Genomic DNA, 21,989 nt, shown 5'->3' with positions numbered 1-21,989 from the left:
ATATTAATCAACTGTTTTCAGCGTGACAAACATTATGCGGTATTGAAGTGCGCATGCCCAGTGGAGGTAGCTGTATCCCTTCTAGTCAAAACCACTCAGCTGCGCGACGCCATGTACAGGTAATTGGTTCGATACGTTGCGCTATGTTCAAGCTAAGTGGAACGTGACATCAAAGTACCGCGAATGCCATTCGAAACCATACGGAGTAGTGTGCTCTCGCGGTACATATGTCACATGCGGACTAGTCTGCACAGCGCCGTATAATCTTGAATTCTCCCACAATTCACGTGGTTCGCGGTGGAATTGCCGCGCGCCAGCCGCGTTTTAAGCCGATGTGGCTGCCGCTTAAATATAACACGCCACTTTAAAGGAAAATGTGTCTTGATGACAAAGGTCCTCATTTTCTGTGTTTGAGAAATCCACAACGGTTAAAGTGAGTATTTTTGTCTCTGTTGTCCGTAAATATTGTTTAGCTAACGTTACACAGGATAAGAAAGATAGCTAGTATGCACGAACAAACGATGCATTCTGGGTGATTTCAAACGTTTGAATAGAAATTATTTGTTGCTAATTTTGTAGAAGCCTAATGCACCCCATTGTATATAAATTATATTTGTCGAAAGCAGGGAATAAAAAATACATATTCAGTTATGACTGAAGGACATAAGGTCTGACAAGTGCAGTCTGTATTTGCAATCCTTGCTGAATAAAAACAGTTGGTCATCCTGCCTGGTTTTATCTGGTTTAAGAGGGGTTTTGACCACATTTACTATATAACTGGTCAAGCTAGTCTAGTTGGTGAGGCTGTAAAGGCCAAAGTACCTTGAAGTCGAGTCACTTGATTAACTGTAGGGTGACCACCACACGTGCAATGTGGACAAATGCGACCTCCGGAGGACGCACCAGAAATCCTGGCCAGGACATATGGAGTTTAAATGGACCCAAAACTCACGCGCATGGAATCCGCGCGTGCACGCGCTATGCAAACGCGCATAATGATAACCACGCGCGGAAAGCTGCTCCGCGAGGGCGCATTTAAACTCCGCGAGCGAGCAGAACAGTATCCGCAAGCGGAAAAGAATCCTCGCGCAGGCGCATTTCTGCTCTGCGAGCAAAAACTCAGTCCGCGAGCAGAGGCTTTGACGAGCGCGCGGGCGATTCTCTCTATGCTCTCGCAACTGCTCAACACTTGCTCGCTCGTTGAGTTGACTTCTGAGACTTTGGAGGCGGGACAATGGCAGACTTATCCGATCCTTTGATTGGTAACTTTTAACATGCACTCACCTACATGCAGTCACCTACAGATTACATGTCTTACTACCGAATGATTAGTGTATTACCTTGCCTTAGCTATGTGTTAGTGTTTTAACAAGTGACATTTTGATTTCTTACATCTGTCAACAAAAATTATGCTATATAATATAGCAGTTAAACTTACATGTCATGTATGACCTATTTAAAACATACTATAATAATATAATTAAATGTCTCCTGTAGTCATTAAATTTGAGTTATCTAATATCTGTTTACTGGCATAGCCCGTTTTAATATTTTCAAAACAAATAAAGCAAAACAAATAAATTATTTAAATTAAATTTTAGAGAGTACATCATATTGTAATTTATAATAACTTGTGCTTTGAGTTATACTGTTGTAGCCATTTATTAATTCTCATTTTATAACAATTTCATGAAAATTATTAACAATACAAAAGCAATTATGAATACACATACCAAACTATTTATTTCTAACTTCCTGTCAAGATGCCAAATATGTAAATCCAAAGCCAAGGGCATACATAACACTGTAACCCAAGTTTAAAAACGGAAAAAAGTATCGTGTTATGCCAAATTAAGACGTCTGTACAACGGGTAAGATACATGTCGGAGACTGTAGGTGAGTGCATGTTAAAAGTGACCAATCAAAGGATCGGAGAAGTCTGCCATTGTCCCGCCTCCAAAGTCTCAGAAGTCAACTCAACGAGCGAGCAAGTGTTGAGCAGTTGCGAGAGCATAGAGAGAATCGCGCGCGCGCTCGTCAAAGCCTCTGCTTGCGGACTGAGTTTTTGCTCGCAGAGCAGAAATGCCCCCGCGCGAGGATTCTTTTCTGCTTGCGGATACTGTTCTGCTCGCTCGCGGAGTTTAAATGCGCCCTCGCGGAGCAGCTTTCCGCGCGTGGTTATCATTATGCGCGTTTGCGTAGCGCGCACGGATTCCATGCGCGTGAGTTTTGGGTCCATTTAAACTCCATAAGGACATCTCCGGGAAAAATGGCGCTTAAGATCAACCTAATTAACTGTCATTTCTGGACTGTCATTTCATCTGCTGCTTTAGCCAAATTTAGGCTCGCCACTATTACTGGTTGTATTATATTTGTATATAATTATGACATTTATATTTACAGTAGTACCTCAGAACTGTGTGGCTTTGTGAAAACAGTTGACCTTGGCATGTTGCCTTTTTCTCGGTACTCGATTGCCCAAGAGCTGCAGACAGTTTAGAACTGCAGTCCAGCAGCTTGTAAATCAGTTTTCTCAACTGTACTCTCATACTCGCTCGCACTTAAACTCTCTTACTCATCTGAAGAAGAGATGCCCCACGGGATGGTGAGTGGGACTGATTAAGACAGGAAGAATTTGATTCAAGTTTTATTCCTCTTGAGAGTGGCAGCAGGATATTAATCTGACCAGTGTTGCTTATAAGCCACTGGCTCTTGAACACTTTATTGTGGAATACGTTTTGTTCTCAATCAAGCTACCCAAGTACTTGAAGAAGTCAGTTTGAACAAGCATCCATGTCCTTTCAACTCTCGCTCTCGCTCTTGCTCTCTCTCTCGCTCTCTTTGCGTGTATGTTTGTGCATTTGTGGACATTTTCTATTGATCATGGCAATATTCATCAAATTATAATTAAATGCTGAATAATGATATAAATAGTTGTGGTGGAGCAATGCTGTAGAGTCTTGGTAAAGTTTTGCAGATTCGTGCTGTGGACACTTTGTTGCATAAATGTTTTGGTGAATCAGGTTCCAAAATAACTCAGACAACGCGTGCACACTGCACACAATCAGGTTTAGTGACCCCTTAGTGACAAGTCGAAAAGTTGCGATGCATTTGTCTGATCTCCTAATTGAAGTCTGAATAATATATTTTTTTAGTTTAGGTGGCAAAACAAAGGCAAACAGAGAGATTCTGTAGACAGACTAGAGAATAATGGTCTATAGCATTCCCCACTGCTACAGATGAAATATGCAGCTTTAAAGAAGCTTCCACCTTGAGTTTTGTTTCTATGGCAACTCTATTCTGCCCTCTGATAAAAGACCCATTATGATGTTTTGCAGAGGATTTGAGACAATGTGAGTGTTTTTTTCTGAGATTTGTTTTGTGAAAGTGACAGTTTTTAATGGGGCTTGCAGGTAGTGTTTTGGTCTGTTCACAACTGACCAACTGATTTTTACAACTGATTTTTTTACGTAACTTACAGGTTGTCAAGATATAATTTTCTTGTACATAAATATAGAAAATTCAATTATAGGCTCTGAAATACTGTTTTGTTATGTTCAGATTCTGGAGAACAGTAACTGTAGATTAAGTTGTTTACAGAAACATTTGCAATCTGTATGCTCTATAGGGATGTAACGATTCACTCAGCTCACGATGCGATGCGAGTCACGATTCTGATCTCACGATGCGATTTATTCACGATTTACTCACGATTTATTTTTACAAAATGAGTTGAAACAAATTAGAAATGAACAACTTCCCTTGCATTATTTCTTAAATGCTTCACGTTTCTTTGTATAATAAAATTATGTTTTATTTTAAATATCAAAACTAAACTGCAATTTTATAACAAATTAATAATAGAAAAAGTCTCTTTAATATAAACAAACTAATACTGTCTGAGCTTTTCTTGGATTTTTTTGCATTTAAGAAATATCAGCATGTCCACGTTTAGATTTGCAGTGAAAATAGCGGCCCCTGCTGTTCAAAAAAATGTATTGCGGTTCAGTTCACACCTCAACCGATTTGAATCGTCACTCATTATAACCGATTTTCAACCGGCTCACGGTGAATCGTTACATCCCTAATGCTCTAATAAACCTTATGCGATCGTGCAGTATGTATTGAACGTGTATTTATATATTTAAGGATTTATGTAACTTTGTTGGCAGTCTACAGGCAAACAAGATTATAAGTACAAGGTTACAGCTATAAGCTTTTAAAGAGTACATAACATGAGATCATGAAAATTACATTTCATTGCCGTGTTTGAAAAGTAAGCAGTCTGCCAAGTTGTAAATCCGAAGGTGAATGAATAACATAGTTATTGGCTTGGAAAAAAAGGAGTCGACTCTGAATCAAGCAAACGAGTCGTCCCTAGTCCGATTCGCGAACCGCCATGGATTTACATCACTACGTATAGTCCCCGCCTACGTTTTGCTAGGACTGCCCGTGAAAACTTCACTCTTCTCCCCCAAACACTGTAGCTCGTGAGCCTCATTTGCGGTATACCAATCACAGCAGACTAGACCATCTGACCAATCACAGCACACTAGACCATCTGACCAATCACATCAGACTATGCTAGCGGAAAGGAAGGGATTAGACAGATGAATCGCGGAACTAATCATTTGAGAGTCAGTCAAGAAGTAAGGTTAAAGTAACTAGCTATTATTACGAAATAATAGTGTTTTTACACCTTCTATGTACATAAACTTGTTGTTGGACACTCCATAAACAAAGTAGGACCTTAAAAATCCCTAGTTATGTACTCTTTAAAGGTACAGTGCGGGATGTTTTGTATGATCTATTAACAGAAATGCAATATAACATACAAAACTGTGTCTTTAGATGTGTTTATTACCTTAGAATAAACCAGTTGTATCTACATAGGGAGCGGGCCTATCTACATCGAATTTGTTATGTTGCGCAGCCATGTTTTGTACAGTAAGCTCTAACGGACAAACAGCTCTACAGAGCGCTTTTCGTATATGTTGGTCTTCGTGTGTGTTTTTAGACGCAGCTTGCGTCATCACTGAGTTGAAGACGCACAAAGTAGTAAGTCGTAGTACGGAGAGGAGGAGGAGGAGTAGTCGTCGTCTAGCTGAAGCAACTGATTGTTCTGTCTTAGAAGTTTTGATAAAATGGAGGACCATGCGTATTGTGCACAAGCGCCGACAGAGCATGAATCTCCGTCGTCAAAGAAGCGCAAACGTGATGCTGCCAGACGAATTAGAGACAAACGGCGGCAGAAATCCAGGATAAACATCGGTGTATCTATTACCAGATGGAAGGCACTGTTGAAAGACAAATGTTTTCAAGGCGACGCCGAAGTTGCCTGTTTTCTGCTAGACTGGTAAGATAATTCAACATTTTCAATGTTTCCACTTTTTCAATGTTTAACAAACAACTGTTTTGTTGAAACGGTAACGTTAGCATTTTATACAAATGGCCATATAACCTCCGAATAATAATGTTTTTCCGTCCCTGCGGTACGTACTCCGGTTGTTCCTGAATTTACAAAGGAGGAGACAAACGTCTACTAACTTACACCTAACTGCCTATGTCACTGTCAGATCAAACGCTTTGAACAGCGTTGCTATTTATGATTAGCTAACTTTAGTTACTTCACTACTCTCAGCGTGTACTAGATAGCACGCAAGAAATATATCTAATTATAGAATTGTAACAGTAACTTTCGCAATAGAATACATGTTAAATGATTAATTACGTTAATATATTGCCTTACCTGCTTGTATCACTACTATCCGCTGTCTCAGTAGACGACATCTTTTTTTACTGTTGCGGCCTCCGTCGTAATTCGAAAGGGAGGGGTGGGCAAATGACTCAGAGATTCGTTGCAAAACTATAATACAAAGCTAGTGGCCGCTGATTTTCAAGAACTGTGCCTTTAAGTGATTTTTCTTATTTATTTTTTAAAATTTTATGTCAGGTGATGAATTTTATTTGAAAGTGAAGTGAAAGTGACCTATTTGTCAGGTATGGTGACCCATACCCGAAATGTGAACTCTGCATTTAACCCATCCAGAGAGTAGTGAACACGCACAGCAAGTGGTGAACACACGTACCCCCGGAGCAGTGGGCAGCTATCACTGCAGCACCCGGGGAGCAAGTGGGGGTAAGGTGCCTTGCTCAAGGGGTCCTGAGAATCGAACCGGCAACCTTCTGGTCACGAGTCCGACTCTCTAACCATTAGGTTTCTATTTTCTGTCTTTGCATTAAAATATGATATGTTTATTGTATTTTTTTAAATGATAATTTCTGTAATGTTTTACCTTATCAAATATGTTTACCAGTTTGCAAAATATTTTATGTTTCTGAAACAATATTAATGTGAAATTATGTACTGTACTACAAGAGGTTGCGTCACACAGTTTGTATTTATAGAAAATAGGGTGAAGTTGGAATTCAGTTTCCTTTTCTTCTAGTATTATGTCAATCACGATTCAATCATGAGTAAGTCCTGCAGTCAATAAAACAGAACTTACGTGAGAACCCATCAAAATGATGAATCTTTTTGTCTTTCAGGGGCCATTTTTGATGAGTCTGCCAAAAAGGACGATGAGGTGTTCCGCATGGCGGTGGCAGATCTCAACCTCAACAATGAGATCCTGGAGACAGAGAAGATCACTGTGTCCGTGGAGTTTGTAGATGGCAACAACCCTTTCCAGGCGGTGCAGGAAGGTATGTCATTTGAGTATGTAAATGAGCTGTGTTCTGAGTCATGTACATTTTGATATCCATGCCCTTAAAGTTACAAACTTAAGGGATCGACAGACAGAAAGACAACAGACTTACAGTATGGATGGATGGTAGAGAGAGACAGAAAGAAATGAAAGGATGGACGGACAAATGGGACAGCTTGCAGTGCAACTGAATATACAGAAATAAATAATACATTTGAACTGGAGTGGACTAAACGGTGTAAACACAGCAATATACCGCATTTGCTGAGAAAAACAGATGTAGGCAGCAGAGTCAAAACAAGTCAATGTTTACCCTGTCCATGCACACAGTGTAAGAACTGTGGAGTCTTATGACAGTAGGCAGGGATGACCTTCAATGGCACCCTCTGTTACACTGTGGATGGATCACCCTGTTGTTGCATGCATTCTTCATTTCAGAAAACATGCCTTGAAGAGGGTGGAAGACATTGTACATGATGTTCATTAATTTGGACACCGGTACACTCTGAGCCATCACCTCCAGTAACAGTGTTTGCATAAGACAAACTAGAGTGTAACCTGCATTTGTTTACTTGAGGTTAAAAATATACACATTATATGATGAATAGTGTGGTTGAACTTTAAAGCTTTTATTTACAGGCGAATCCTTAATTCATGGATTTAACTTTGAAATTCCTGAATTATTTAACTAAAGGGTAAGAATAAGCCAATTTGTCTGTCTCTTAATCATTAGAATAAAGTATCGCCTCAGTCTACCGTTTTATATGCTTGCACAGCCTTGGCATTATGTAATTGTCTGGTCCCACCACTTTCATGGCTTTATATTTTGAGGTCAGCATTATCACAGCCTCTAATATTTGATTTAAGATCAGTGGAACGATCCCATAATGCCACAGTGCTGTGGTTCCCTCAAATTAGTGCTGTTTGTTCTTGGAGCAGAGCCACTTTCTGTTATCCTGTGAAGAAAGCGGGCAGGTACAAGGCTCTTGGAGCTTTGCCATTCATGCATCAGCAAGTTTCGCTGTGAGTTCAGTTAACTAGCACTTATTCTCACTTTGGCATCTTTCTCTGTATTCTCCGTCTACTCGCAAGCAATGTAGTTTTGTCCGCTTGTTTTATCTCCATTGATATTTCGACAAGCCTGATACTAACCACTTAGTTTAAAAACTAAGTTTTCCCATATTTTGAAAAATTGGACATTGTGCTCGACCGTGCTCGGCGTAACATAGGCTCTCGAGCAAAGGTTAAAAAGATAAATGCAGCGTTATAGTGGAAAGGCAAAATACAATAATCCAAAACAAGAAGAGCGTACATCCATAAAGGGCAAGACCTGACAAATAACCGAGGACACTGGAGGGTTTCAATTCAACGCAAAATACCAGTGACAAACGCCAGACAAATGCTTTAAAATGCTTTGTGAGTGCTTGGTTGTGGAGGATGCGGCAGTTGGGTATACTTTACTGGCATTGCCTCCCCATTGCAATCCAGGCAACTGAATTGGCTCTTTAAAACGCTCTTGACTGCACAGCATCTGGAATATAGCTGGTTATGACGTTCTTCTCCATCATTTGATCATCATTTGATGAATTACTGCGGCTGCGATCGATGGAAAGTGTAAACAAGCATGTTAAGTCAAATTCTTCCGTCCTGTGAGCAGAAATAGCACAGCTTTAATTGCACAAAAAAATAGCATTAGCTTTTATGCATACGGAGCATTCTATAATAGGTATTATTTGCACAGATGAAAGGCGTGCTTAAATGACAATGAGTTTATTAAAAAAAAAAGCACGTTATACTAGCGCAAACTGCACCTGGTTGGTTAGTAAGTAAAACATGGATTTTGCAATGAAATACTCCACGCCTGCCCTTTAAGGGATGTTGAGCAAGATTCATATTACCAAATTTGTAAGCATAATTTTGACTATTGATTTTTTTTATTGGGCCAAAAGAGGAAATTGTTTTCTTGCATCTTGTATCAAGATTTTTCTTTTTCTATTTAATTCATGCTTTTTAGGCCCGGTTTCACAGACAAGGCTTAAGTCTAGTCCCAGACTAATATGAATGTTTGAGCTGTCTTAATTGAAAACAACTTGCTATGGCATTTCTTAAAATATATCAGTGCCATTGTTTGTCTAAAGATACCTTCCAGGGATGTTTTTCTAAGGAACATTTGACACGTTTATACATTATAGTTAAATGTTCTACTTTAATTCAAGCACTGTCTGGGGAACTTTTGTTTTTTTTGTAAGACAAACATAACATTGCAAAAATAATGACTAGTAATTAACAGATTATAGCTTCACCTTCAAACTCACACACTAGTTGTCACTTTGTTTCTGGATCGAGCTAGTTGGACTGCAGGGTTTTCACTTGTTGTGAATGTAGATGAACATACAAATTAAGAGTTTTTAACTGTTTTTTTATCACAAATCATGTTTTTATTGTGCATTCTAATATCAATCAAACTGCAGTTGGGTTTTCAATAACTCAAAAATAAAGCTAACTAACACAATAAAACTATGATAACATGATAAAAAGTTATGTTTTTGCAAATGAACTCTTCAAATAGTCCTGTTTGTAGTATTTTGTCTCTGATAGCATAATGCCGGGTTGCGAGCATCTCGGTATCTCTCAGTGTGGATAATTCAGCAACGCTGGTATCCTTTTAGCTGTCTTGGAGGTGAAGAAGAGCGGGAGACATGTTGTGCTTGACCCCTCTTATCTAATGCCTGCATTATCTAACTACACACTCTGCTCTTGAAGGGTCTTCTTCCTGTTTCTCACACACTTAAAAGCTCCTCCGCTCTCATATTGTTTTCCTTACATCTTTTCTTTTCTTTGATTTGTTTGAGCTCCTCTGTGAGTCTAATTACAGGTGCACATGTGTTGTGTTTCAGCATGAGCGCGGACGGTTCTGCCTCTTATGGATTTATGATTCCGGACCTTGTTATGTATACCTCATTTGTTTAAACATCTGTTTAGCTCTTCAAAGTCAGTTTCCTGCTATGTGATCAGAGGCTGTTTTTCGTGATGAAATGCATGTCTCTCATGCACAATCTGTTCTACTTCGGGACTTTTCAACAATAAAAAACGACTTTATTTGTAAAATAAGCCCGAGATGTGACAGATTTAATATACTCACTAATGTGCAGATTCAGCTCGTCGTAGCGCATCTGCTTTTATAGTGCTGTTAATTAATTAATGTAAATGAAAGCATTAGATGTATTGCGTGTATGTCAGATTTTATATTAACACTGTAGATGTTGTTAGCCTGCTGCAGATCACAATAATAGACTGATATTAAATACTACATATTTACTACTATTTGTGTGGCACTCCCTGTTGAAATAATGGCAAATACTAGAGTTGTGTGCCCTTACTGACAGAGGTTGTGTAAAGCTGGCTAGCCAGGTTAGCACTTACTAGCTTCAGAAAGTGTTTTTAGACTATTGTCAAATCGATTAACCGCGAATGTAATTCAGTGTTTTAGTTTGTCTGTAAAAAATGTGTAAAGTCATCATTTAAACATCAAAATGTATTTTAGGCGCAAACAATTCCCCTCATCCCATCCCACTACATCATTGTCTGAGTTAATAGTCTGTTTTTCCCCCAAATAGCAGAGCGATAAGTTGCTGTCTTCCAGTTGTCAGGACTGCCCTGTCAGAGCTCATTCTTCCTGGGGGGTTAAACAGATTAACAAAGGGATTTTTAATGGTTTATTTTGCACAGATGTCTGTGAAACTCCTTCTGGCCATATTGGACACTGTGTTTTCAACTCCTTATAATGTCTGTGTGTCATTATTTGTGTGTTTGTGTGTGTGTGTGTGTGCGTGTGTGTGTGCGTGTGTGCGTGTGTGTGTGTGTGTGTGTGTGTGTGTGTGTGTGTGTGTATGTGTGCGTGCACATACAGTACATGAAGTGATTTGTTCTGCTCGCTCTCTGGGTGCTGTGGGTTCCTTAGCCATCAGCTGCTTCTTTGATCTGCAAACCGGGACTGACAGATTTCCTTTGAACTCACATCAGTAATTACAATATGCTTTTACGTGGATGTATCTTGTTTTATCCTTTTCAAGGAACCATTATTAGGCTCAGCTGGGTGTGCGTGTGTGCTTGAAAGGTCAGTGGCACTGAGGGATGGCCGGTGAATTAACAAGCCCTTCACATATGTTAGATTCTTAAAAACAGCATTTGCATATAGATGCATGTTTTTATTTATTTAAGTCACATGCATACCATACATAGCTTGGTTAAAACTCTGTTGCTAAGGAAATTATTTCTGAAAATACCTTTTCTGGCATATTAGAATGTGTCAGTCATAAGTATTGGCATCATGGCATTTCGGCTAAATTCTGGTAATTTTCAACATTTTGACAAATGTTGAAATATAATTTTCTTTATTTAGCAGTTGGATGTTTGTACACATGTCAGGTCTTTAACAATGTGAAGTGTGGTGCGTTATGGGAGTTATTATTCAGTATAAAGAACAATACCTCTGGGTTATTTATTATTATTATTATTTTATTATTGAACTTAAGTATGTCAATATATAATGCAGAACCTTATAAACTCAACAAAACAGTCATTTCAGTAATTTTAGGCAGTTTACAAGTGCATTGGCTTCCACTGAAGTTTGGTCTAATGATTGAAAATTTCAAGCAAAATTGAAAATACAATTTTACAAAGGGCAATTTTTATTGTAATAAATATTTCAAAGGTTGACAAAGTTGTTATAAATGATTCAGGCTGATGTGTTTATCATGATTGTTTTTGTTTGCTTAAGTAACTTTGCATTTAGCCAAGTCACATTTTGAAGATCAGCCTTTCAATTATTAATTATAAAGAATTGACCCCAAAGTTATCTTAAACGGACCCTGTTTATTATAAATGACGGATCGTGAGATGAGCCCACTTTAAGGCAAGATTTTTTTATGTAACAGTAGTTTGTTTCACTTTTTGTATCATTCACTCCAAAAACAGGGGAGTCAATATGACTTATGGGAGCTAAACATTGCCTAAGGCTATTTAAAATGTATAAAAAGCATCTAGTTTTAAAATAGTCTTAATATTTTAAACTACAGGAGAGCAATTAAGATTTTGGAAGGTTTAAGCCTCTAGCATCTATGTAATTTTTGTATGCCAAACAGCTAAAAATGACATATATCTAAAACGTTCTTTCAGTACACTGATGCATTGTATGGGCATTGGGTCTCTTTAAAGATGAACTTATATTAACTAAACTTGATTTACGTTCTCTCCCCAAATTCTGTTTGCTAAACACCTTAATAAGTTAAGGTAGATGAAAAAATAGAGAACATTGGTAGCGTACTGTTTTTTTTTTTTGTACTGATGCATTCAATTTTTTGTAAAAGGAAAATGTGTGCTTGATATTGAAGACATTTGAATTCATATAATAATTTTCTGCATGCAAATGTGGTTAAAGTGATCTACATGAGAGAAACTTTGAAAAGGATTAAAGCTTTATAACAATGGGTCAGCAGAGATTAAACACCGTCAATGCTTTTAATTGAAAATTCATTCATTCATAGAGCGGCAGATCTAGACAGGAGAGTGGCTGACAAGTTCAATCATTGTGCACCTTTACAAGTCTTCAGTGAGTTGTTCATCTTATTTTATGATCTGTTGCCTTAAAGTGCACCATATATTTAATTTAATTGCAGATTGTTGCTTTTGGGGTGTTGCTTTTTAATTGTTTGTGATTTGTTTTTTTTATCGTTTTATTTATGTAAGTTGTGGAACAAAATGTGCTCTTCCTTGGCTCAGTCTATGTAGGCGTTTTTAATGCTTGATATAAAATGGCTAGGGCTTGGCAACTGACCGTGTCCCGCTAGGAATAAAGAGCCAGAGATGCTTGAGTTCAGAGTAAATAAAACAAAGTAAATGAATTGTGCACTGCAAGTTAAAACATAGTTTACATGTAAGCATGATAATCCTTCCGTGTCTAATGTGCACAAATGTACAATCTCAAGACAGGTGTTATGCCTGTGGAATTTTTATAAAAAGCTAACAATTGGTGACAATTTACGTCCCCCCTTTGCATTAAACCACCGATACAATATCAGAAAAAAAACATCCTGATCGGTCTTAGTGTATTTGTAATATGGCAAGTAAAAAATATTTATAGTCTGTAAGATTTCGAAATTGACCCCCTATTGGCAAGTGTGACAAAAAAAGGAAGTTTGGAACTGTGCCCACACCTTTTACTTCCTGCTCATCTCATACAGTTCTAATATGCACATCCTTACATTGCCTTTGAGGGTCTTCACCCCCTAAATGCCCCCAAATGTCTTTGTGAGGTAGAGCCACAATCCAATTATCCAGCCTCTAATCAATGGGGGGTATTTCCAGCAGCGAGGATGACATTTGTAATAAAGTGATGATATGATGGCATTCTGAGGCTGACAGCTGGAAAAACCCCGCTACTTTGTTTTGGTGGCATCTCTGAGAAACTTGGCCTTCCGAACGCTCGAGTTTGGCTTTTCTTCAATAGGGAAACTGGCACTTTTAAAGTTTCCCATGAATGATGGAGGGACATTTCTTTGCGCTTTCTGAAAATGGGAAAGAGCAGCTGGTGGAATGTCTCTATTGGACATCACAGGAGGGGCAGTCAGTTTCCTGCCCCTGCCGAGAGCTGCCTGCGAGAGCTGTAAGGCTGAATTTGGCTCAGTTGATGGAAATGATTATTGTGCAGATTATTGTGAAAGGAGTCAAGCACTCGATGGTCTCAGACACACGCGTTATGAAAGATAATTGGTCTTTGGATGTAATTGGAAAAATGATGATGTTTCAGAGGAGACGGCTCGAAATATGTTTTGAGGAAATTCTACACTATAACCTCAGCTACTAATCTAACAACAGGGTGATAAATGTGCTTGGACCACATGGATCACAGCAAGATTCATTCATGATATCCAGTCCTGGATTTTAATTAGGGCTGTCAACGTTAACGCGTTAACGCATGCGATTAATTTTTTCAAATTAACGCGTGAGAAAATATTTATCGCAATTAACGCAGGATCCGTTTGTTTTGACATCCTTTGTCTAGCGTTACATTATGTAATCACGCTCTTATTCGTGTACAGGCTTTTAAACCACTTAAGCGCGATTTGAAACAGTTGCTTTGAGGCGTTCAATGAAGATAGATAGCTTCTAAACTGTGGGACGCGGCAAAACGCAACGCGAGGTCCAGTCTGGTGTAAACAGTTATGGGCTGAAGGCTGCGTCGGTGAATCTCTGTCAGACAGCGCATCCGTGTTAAGTTCTCTTTCGTGCTTGAATGGATAAAACCACACAAGATTATGTCAGAAAGCCCGTTTTGTCTAGCATTTTCTTAAGCAAGACTTCAAAGTGTAAAATAAAATCTTAATGAATGCAAAGTGTTGTGAAAATGGGAGTGCGGTGACAGTCAGATCTGTGTACTGAGACAGCTCTTAAAGGGGCCGCGTTCTTAAACGTGCTGCTGTGACTCCTGTCACTAATGTTAATCAAAGAACAAAATAAAAGAAGAAATCAATGTGATTTTGTAGCTTTAATGAGAATTCTTCTGCATTTAATTTATAATTTAGCATTAAAGACTGTAAAGTGTCCTTCAATTTCTGTATATTTCCTACATGAGCTCTCAATTATACTGTTGAATGGCTACAATTCATGTTAAAATAATCAATTTAATAGAGACATCAGTTACAATACTAATATCAAAATGTTAGCTTTCATAAAATGATGCTGTTAAAGAAATATGTTGTTTCTACATCAATTTGAAGATTAAATGTGAAATTATTCAAATGTAAAGGTATATTTTAAAATATTATTGTTATGTGCGATTAATCGTGATTAATCACAGAAAAATGTGTGATTAATCCGATTAATTTTTTTAATCGATTGACAGCACTAATTTTAATCATTAACAAGTTAAATTGCAAAGACTTCAATCAGATGATTTTTCGTAGGATAGAGTGCAATGTTTAAAGCATCCCTAACACACGTGGTTTCTGCCAATCTCATATTAATCTTGAGTACTTATAGAGTCGTATTGCATACTTCGTATCTTCGAAGAGTATTTAGTTTGATCACATTTATAAAAGATAGATACAGCTGTATGATTGTTTCCGAAAGCATATGGCGCGTGCGAGGGCGTACGGCGTAGGCTGAACTAAAGCACGTGCGCATCCATTGCCAACAAAATGCAGACATCAGTTTCACTCACCGCATGCGGTTCATGTCCAGCATCTGTTAGCGCTGGGACAGCTCCATATATCAGTTTCAAACGATCTCCAAATCCAGTGTTATTTCCACCGTTTATATAACATTCATCACCAGGGTTTTTCCTGGCTCAAAATGAGGCGGAGGTGGTGTCATCCTGATCTTGTACACACACACACGTAGGCCTACCGTACCTTTAAGTGGCTTAACCAAAGTGACTTTGAGTTTGACATATTAAAAGTTAAAAATGACAATTATTAAGTTATATAAAACATTACTTTTATTCAACCAAACAGATCAAACAGATTTATTTTAATCAAATAAAGCTTTTTTATCATTTTCAACTAACTTTTCAGCCCACAATAGCCAACTGAATTAACCAGTCTTTCAAAATGAGCAAAGCTCATTCACATCTTGCATTCTTTGTGGTTCACTTTAAATGATCTCTTATATTCGCTAGTGACTGAAAGTTCAATAGTTTAAATGAATCGGTTCAAATGAGTCATTCGTGTGCGAGTCGTTCTGAACACAATGTGCGTTTATACTGGCGAACTCGCTGTGTACAGTATACGCTGATTCAACGATCCAACTGCACAGCTAAAGACATTACAATGATGTACGTCATGTTAATTTAATAATGTGACGAGGGTGGCATGACGAGAGCCGTGGGAGGAAGAAGCGAGTTGATAATGAGTGTCAGCTGGGCGTCATTCCGGCCTCGTATCTCTCACGGAGGAGAGCGGAAGCTTAAAAGGACGAACGGCAGGAGAATACGGCGAGAGAGGACCGGGCCCGGACATTAGTTAAGTTTTGTTTAAGTTTGTTTATGTTCGTGTTGCTTGCAGTCGTCCGCGAGGGGCTGCCGGCTTGTTACTTTTGTGTTTATGTTTGTGTGGCCGGCAGTCGTCCGTGAGGGGCTGCCGACCTGTTTTATTGCTGTTTATTGTTTATTTATTTTGAATTAAAATGTTTGATTGTTCGCCGGTTTCCGCCTCCTTCCTTCCGTTTTATTGAGCTGTATTACAAATAAATTTCAAGAAATTAAACGTAGTTGGATGCAAAACAAACAGCCATGAAATACAGGCTGACTATTGTTCTGCAACTCTTTTTAGCGCCACAGTGTGCTGATAACGAAACAGCACCTCCACTGTGGCGTAATATCGCAACTACAGTTACAAATGACAGTCTGTTATATAAACAATTGTTTTAATAAACAATAAACAGCAATAAAACAGGCCGGCAGCCCCTCACGGACGACTGTCGGCCTGTTTTATTGCTGTTTATTGTTTATTTATTTTGAATTAAAATGTTTGATTGTTCGCCGGTTACCGCCTCCTTCCTTCCGTTTTATTGAGCTGTATTACAGTGGTGCCGAAACCCGGGAGGAAGGAGGGACATGCTGTCGAAGAGCCCTCGCCCCGAGGGGTCTCGCGGTGCTGCGGAGTCGGGCAGCGCGGACGAGGGAAATCCGCCAACGGCTGCCCGAGGCGGTGGTGATGGAGCGTGTGCCCGGATGGGACGAAGAGCTCGCTGCCATGTGCCTGGGTCGAGGTGGGGTGGCTGCCATCCGAAAGGGAGCGGAGAGGTTAGCCCCGCTTGCCGTGGGCCGGAGCCTGCTGCCGTCCGCCAGAAAGGGGAGGAGCAGGAAGCGGGGGACCTGCTACCGTCTGCCCGCAGTTGGAGGAGCCACCGCCGGCCGCCAGGACACTAGGGCCTCGCTGGCCGCCAGGGGGCGGAGGAGGAGGCGTGAGCCGTCCACCGAGCATCCAGTACCACCGCATGGCACCGCGAGGAAGAGCCTCTCGACTGGCTGAGGACCGAGCGGCAGCGTGTCGGGGAACCGGACCACTTTTTTTTTTCTGTTTCCTCTCTACCCTCTCTCGCCCCTGTCATTCCTGGTGCTTCCGTCTCCGTTCTCTCATCTGTCCATACCCCCAGGCGCTGGGGCCGGTGAGACTGGCCCCCGGGGGGGAGTAAGCACAGTCTCGTGGGTGCCCCCGGCCTGTGAGGGGCGATGGGGGGTATGTGACGAGGGAGGCGTGACGAGAGCCGTGGGAGGAAGAAGCGAGGCCGGGACGCGATTGATAATGAGTGTCAGCTGGGCGTCATTCCGGCTTCGTATCTCTCACGGAGGAGAGTGGAAGCATAAAAGGACGAACGGCAGGAGAATACGGCGCGAGAGGACCGGGCCCGGACATTAGTTAAGTTTTGTTTAAGTTTGTTTATGTTCGTGTTGCCAGCAGTCTTCCGCGAGGGGCTGCCGGCTTGTTACTTTTGTGTTTATGTTTGTGTGGCCGGCAGTCGTCCGTGAGGGGCTGCCGGCCTGTTTTATTGCTGTTTATTGTTTATTTATTTTGAATTAAAATGTTTGATTGTTCGCCGGTTTCCGCCTCCTTCCTTCCGTTTTATTGAGCTGTATTACAAATAAATTTCAAGAAATTAAACGTAGTTGGATGCAAAACAAACAGCCGTGAAACACAGGCTGACTCTTGTTCTGCAACTCTTTTTAGCGCCACAGTGTGCTGATAACGAAACAGCACCTCCACTGTGGCGTAATATCGCAACTACAGTTACAAATGACAGTCTGTTAAATGCACGCAGCATTTCTTGTGAAGACTCGCAACATAATTTTGGCGAGAGCCTGAGGCGGCACGACATTTGATGGAGGCGGCTGCCTCCAATTTCTCTATGCAGGAAAAACCCTGATCACCCAAATGCAGTGAACAAACAAACACCTGAACTTTGTGAACGTATGCTCTCTCTCTCTCTCTCTCTCTCTCTCTCTCTCTCTCTCTCTCTCTCCTGCACACAAGTGAAAGTGACATCTGCGCATGCTCCTTCTCCTGCTCTCCTTGCTGCTGCTTGCTTTTCCGGAAGAATTGTCCAATAAGGGACAAAGAAAAATTGTTACGAAACAGTTTTATATGTTCAAAAAAAACTTTCCGAAACCTGTACGATCGCTGGGGGAGTGTATTGAGCACAGAAATACTACATAATATACCCAACACGTTTTTTGACAAGTTGATCATGTTAAGCATGAGAAGTCAGCACGTTTAACATTGTAAAAAAGTCAGAATGCATGACACACCGTTGCACCACCCCTTTAAGCTTTGAAAAGCAATTGGGAGAATACTCCAATTTACCATTGAATTTCTATCTAGACATTAGGAAATCGTAACTATTTTACGAGGTGGCTAATTCGTATGATGTGAATCATACAAAAAAGCAATACTGAACCTAACGTTACTGCTGCAAAAGCAAATTGTACTAAAACGTGCGAATGATATCGTATAAAGTCATACGAATTATCCACCTGGCAATAATATTTAGGAATTCCAGAGAGATTGTGTTTGCAACACCAATGTGATGGGTTCGAATCCCTGCCTACTGATAAAAACGTAATGCATTGTAAGTCACTTTAGATAACAGAGCCAAAATGCTTAATTGTATTGAGAACACAAGTGATTTCTTTCCAAAATCACACTTTTATAGATTCTATAAAGAGTAGATATACACTGATCTTGTTGTAGAAGTTGCATTTATAACCGTGAAATTCGCAGCACTTGAGCATTAACCTTATTTCATATTGTTGAAATCTTTCTGCTTCCTTTTCCCCTGATTTGAATGTGTGCGTGTGTGGGTGTGCTATAGCTCTCCCATGCCTGTGTCTAAAACGGAGACAGAGCTTTCAGTTGTCTAAAAGAAAAGGGCCAGTCACCCCGGGGCTAAAGCTCTAAGGTTGCTTCTTGCTCTCGCTGTGCAGCCTGCCTCCCTCCTGCGTTTTTTTTCCTCTGTCTTTCTGTCCTTCCCTCCACACACAGCCAGAACAGAAATAATAACTCTCATTTATTTCACAGATTTCCTACTCAACCTCAATCACACTCTTTTCAAATCATTCCATTGGATTCTGTCACCGTAATGACACTTTTCATGGCTGATCCCCCTGAGCGCATGTGAGAGAAAGAATTAGGTTCTCCTGACCAGACCGCCTCCACTCTGCTGGGAACCTGATTGTGCAAACTGCCGACTGGCCTTCCTTCCCCCTCCAAGACAGAAACGGAATACAAATCAGCCTGCAGTTCCCTTCATAGCCATTTGAATCACTCCAAGAATTATAATGACTTGGAACTTATGAAAGGTGGTATTGATTCATTAGTGCAAGTCATGTTGTTTGTCTGCCGACCGCTTCTCGTGTCTTGGTTGAGAAGTTATTTTTCCTACGACAAAACCGAGTTGAACCGTTTATTGACTGGTTGGATATAGGGCTGCAACTAACGATTATTTTGATAATCGATTAGTTGGGCGATTATTTTTTCGATTAATCGGATAAAATGTGATTACATCTTTTGCTTATAATAAGTAAATCAGATATGGGAAAAGTATACACAACTGAACTCATTAGCCTTCTCCCAAAATGTTGTGAATGTCTCCATAATTAATACACCTGGTGAGTTGATTCAGGTGTGTCATATTAGAAGCAACTGACAATAGTCTCTCCCAAACGTGGGAGCGAGGGGAGGGTCGGCCAAGGAAATAATTTTTTTGTGCCATGAAAAGTGAGATATTTGTCATTCAAATGTAGTGAAGTACAGTAAAAAGTAAACAGAAAAAGTAATATTTCTGTACAAATACTCAAAAAGTGTACTTAAGTACAGTACTCAAGTAAATGTACTTCGTTACCCACCTCTGAACTAAATAAACCACCAAATCAGGGTATTTAGCCTATTATGTACTTTGCAAAGTGCAAACGCCACAAATTGGGTTTTACTAATATAATCTTTAATTTTGTCATTTAAAACACCTCCCCCCTTTAAACTTTAAAACTGCGCAGCTTGAAGAGATGCATGCAAAATACGTCTGACTTTAAAACTGCGCACCTCGCGCTGCACGGAGAGACGCATGCACCGAGAGACACGTCTGACTTTAAAACTGCGCAACATGTGCTGCACGGAGAGACACACCAGACTTTAAAACTGCGCACCTCGCGCTGCACGGAGAGACGCATGCACCGAGAGACACGTCTGACTTTAAAACAGCACAACTTGTGCCGCACGGAAAGACGCATCCACGGAGAGACACATGTGACTTTAAAACTGCGTCACTTGTGCTTCATGGAGAGACACGTGTGACTTTAAAACTGCGCACCTCGCACTGCACGGAGAGACACGTGTGACTTTAAAACTGCACACCTCACACTGCACGGAGAGACACGTGTGACTTTAAAACTGCGCACCTCGCACTGCACGGAGAGACACGTGTGACTTTAAAACTGCGTCACTTGTGCTTCATGGAGAGACACGTGTGACTTTTAAACTGCGCACCTGGCGCTGCACGGAGAGACACGTGTGACTTTTAAACTGCGCATCTCGCGCTGCACGAAGAGACGCATCCACGGAGAGACACGTGTGACTTTAAAACTGCGTCACTCGTGCTTCATGGAGAGACACGTGTGACTTTAAAACTGCGCACCTCGCACTGCACGGAGAGACAGGTGTGACTTTTAAACTTCGCATCTCGCGCTGCACGAAGAGACGCATCCACGGAGAGACACGTATGACTTTAAAACTGCTGTTGGACTTTAAAGGCAGTCCTGCATGCTCAAAAATTTGAAGAGACAATTTGCTCAAAAGTAATATAAGGTTTTATTATCAGATGTAAAAAGGTAACAAAGCTTTGGGTTGTCAGATGATCTCCTCACTCCACCACAAGCCAACAACAGCCAACAACAACCCAAAATATTCAAAACACCCATATTTATAAAGTATGTGACGTCGTTCTATCTTCTGACTCCGCCTTTGCCTTTTAAGGAGTGTTGTTCTCTTTCCACCAATCACCATACGCCACGTTTATCTGCTTAGTTCCTGAAAAATAAAACCTTCTCAAAACATACATCCTGTGGTCAGTCGCTAGTATTGAGGAATGTTCTCCAGGGACACCCTCCCCCAAGGAGTGGTCTCCTAAAAACAGTCTCCTGTGGCCGAACAATATACCAACATTCCCAACATTCTTCCAGTAAAAAGAAAACACTAGATAGAACGACGTCACATACTTTATAAATATGGGTGTTTTGAATATTTTGGGTTGTTGTTGGCTTGTGGTGGAGTGAGGAGATCATCTGACAACCCAAAGCTTTGTTACCTTTTTACATCTGATAATAAAACCTTATATTACTTTTGAGCAAATTGTCTCTTCAAATTTTTGAGCATGCAGGACTGCCTTTAAAGTCCAACAATTGGTGACCCGTGACGTGATTTTTGAACAGACATCAGCACATTTGCAAGTGAGGGAACAGAACGGAGTCCGGTTCAACACACAGGTCGACCTTAAACAAACAGAGGTAAGCAGAAGCCTGTTTAATCGAAATTCTGCTTTTGAATATACTCAAATTGTTGTGTTGAACTAGATGAACATTCTGTAAGAAAGAAGTTACTGGTAAAATACGTAAAACACAGGTTTTAAATAAATCAGATGTGAAAAGACGTTGCGTCATAGAAAAACATTGGATTTTGAGACGTTGCGTCGTAGAATTGTTGGGTTGGAGTCCCGTGAGACGGTATTCTCACAAAGTACCAGATTGGTTTGGAACCCATTGAGACGGTATTCTCATAAAAAACCAGATTGGGTTGGAGTCCCGTGAGACGGTATTCTCACAAAGCACCAGATTGGGTTGGAGTCCTTTGAGACGGTATTCTCATAAAGCACCGATTGAAACTGAATAACTGTAATACTGTGAAAGAAATATAAAAGTGTATAAAATTGTCTGTTATACGTTTGAATGTTTTAAAGTGAATGCAATTGTTGAGGTGAAAATTAGTGTGAAAGTGATTTAACTGTGCGGGAAAATACTGTGTAATTGTTGAAAACTGCGAATAATAATTGTGAGTAGAATGGCTGAATTTCAAAAAGAGTGTGATGGGTACGGGTGTCAACCAATATTAGTGCAATGGCAAAAGGTTAAAGATATGTTATTAGCACAGACTGAGCCAGAAGACGGAAAGAAAAGACAGAAAGAGATTGATAAATGTTGGATAGCGTTGTGTGATGATCAAGGGTGGGGCAGAGAGG

General features: G+C 40.2%; 1 protein-coding gene across 4 annotated transcripts in view; it reads left to right on the top strand.

Annotated features, from left to right (window-relative positions):
* Nucleotides 1-21,989, top strand: part of grid2 (glutamate receptor, ionotropic, delta 2) — a 357,135-nt gene that overhangs the window by 41,516 nt on the left and 293,630 nt on the right. For all 4 annotated transcript variants that reach the window (XR_008964686.1, XR_008964685.1, XM_057357001.1 and 1 more), the window contains exon 2: nucleotides 6,550-6,705. Coding sequence is in view for 2 of the 4 variants with exons in the window: in XM_057357001.1 (XP_057212984.1) it covers nucleotides 6,550-6,705 (156 nt within the window). In the remaining 2 variants the exon portion in view is untranslated. The remainder of the gene's footprint in view (nucleotides 1-6,549; nucleotides 6,706-21,989) is intronic.

Source organism: Triplophysa rosa, linkage group LG17 (genome assembly GCF_024868665.1).
Source record: "Triplophysa rosa linkage group LG17, Trosa_1v2, whole genome shotgun sequence".
Lineage (NCBI taxonomy): Eukaryota > Metazoa > Chordata > Actinopteri > Cypriniformes > Nemacheilidae > Triplophysa > Triplophysa rosa.
The sequence above is the reverse complement of the archived record's forward strand: the minus strand, read 5'-3'. Positions and strand labels throughout refer to the sequence as shown.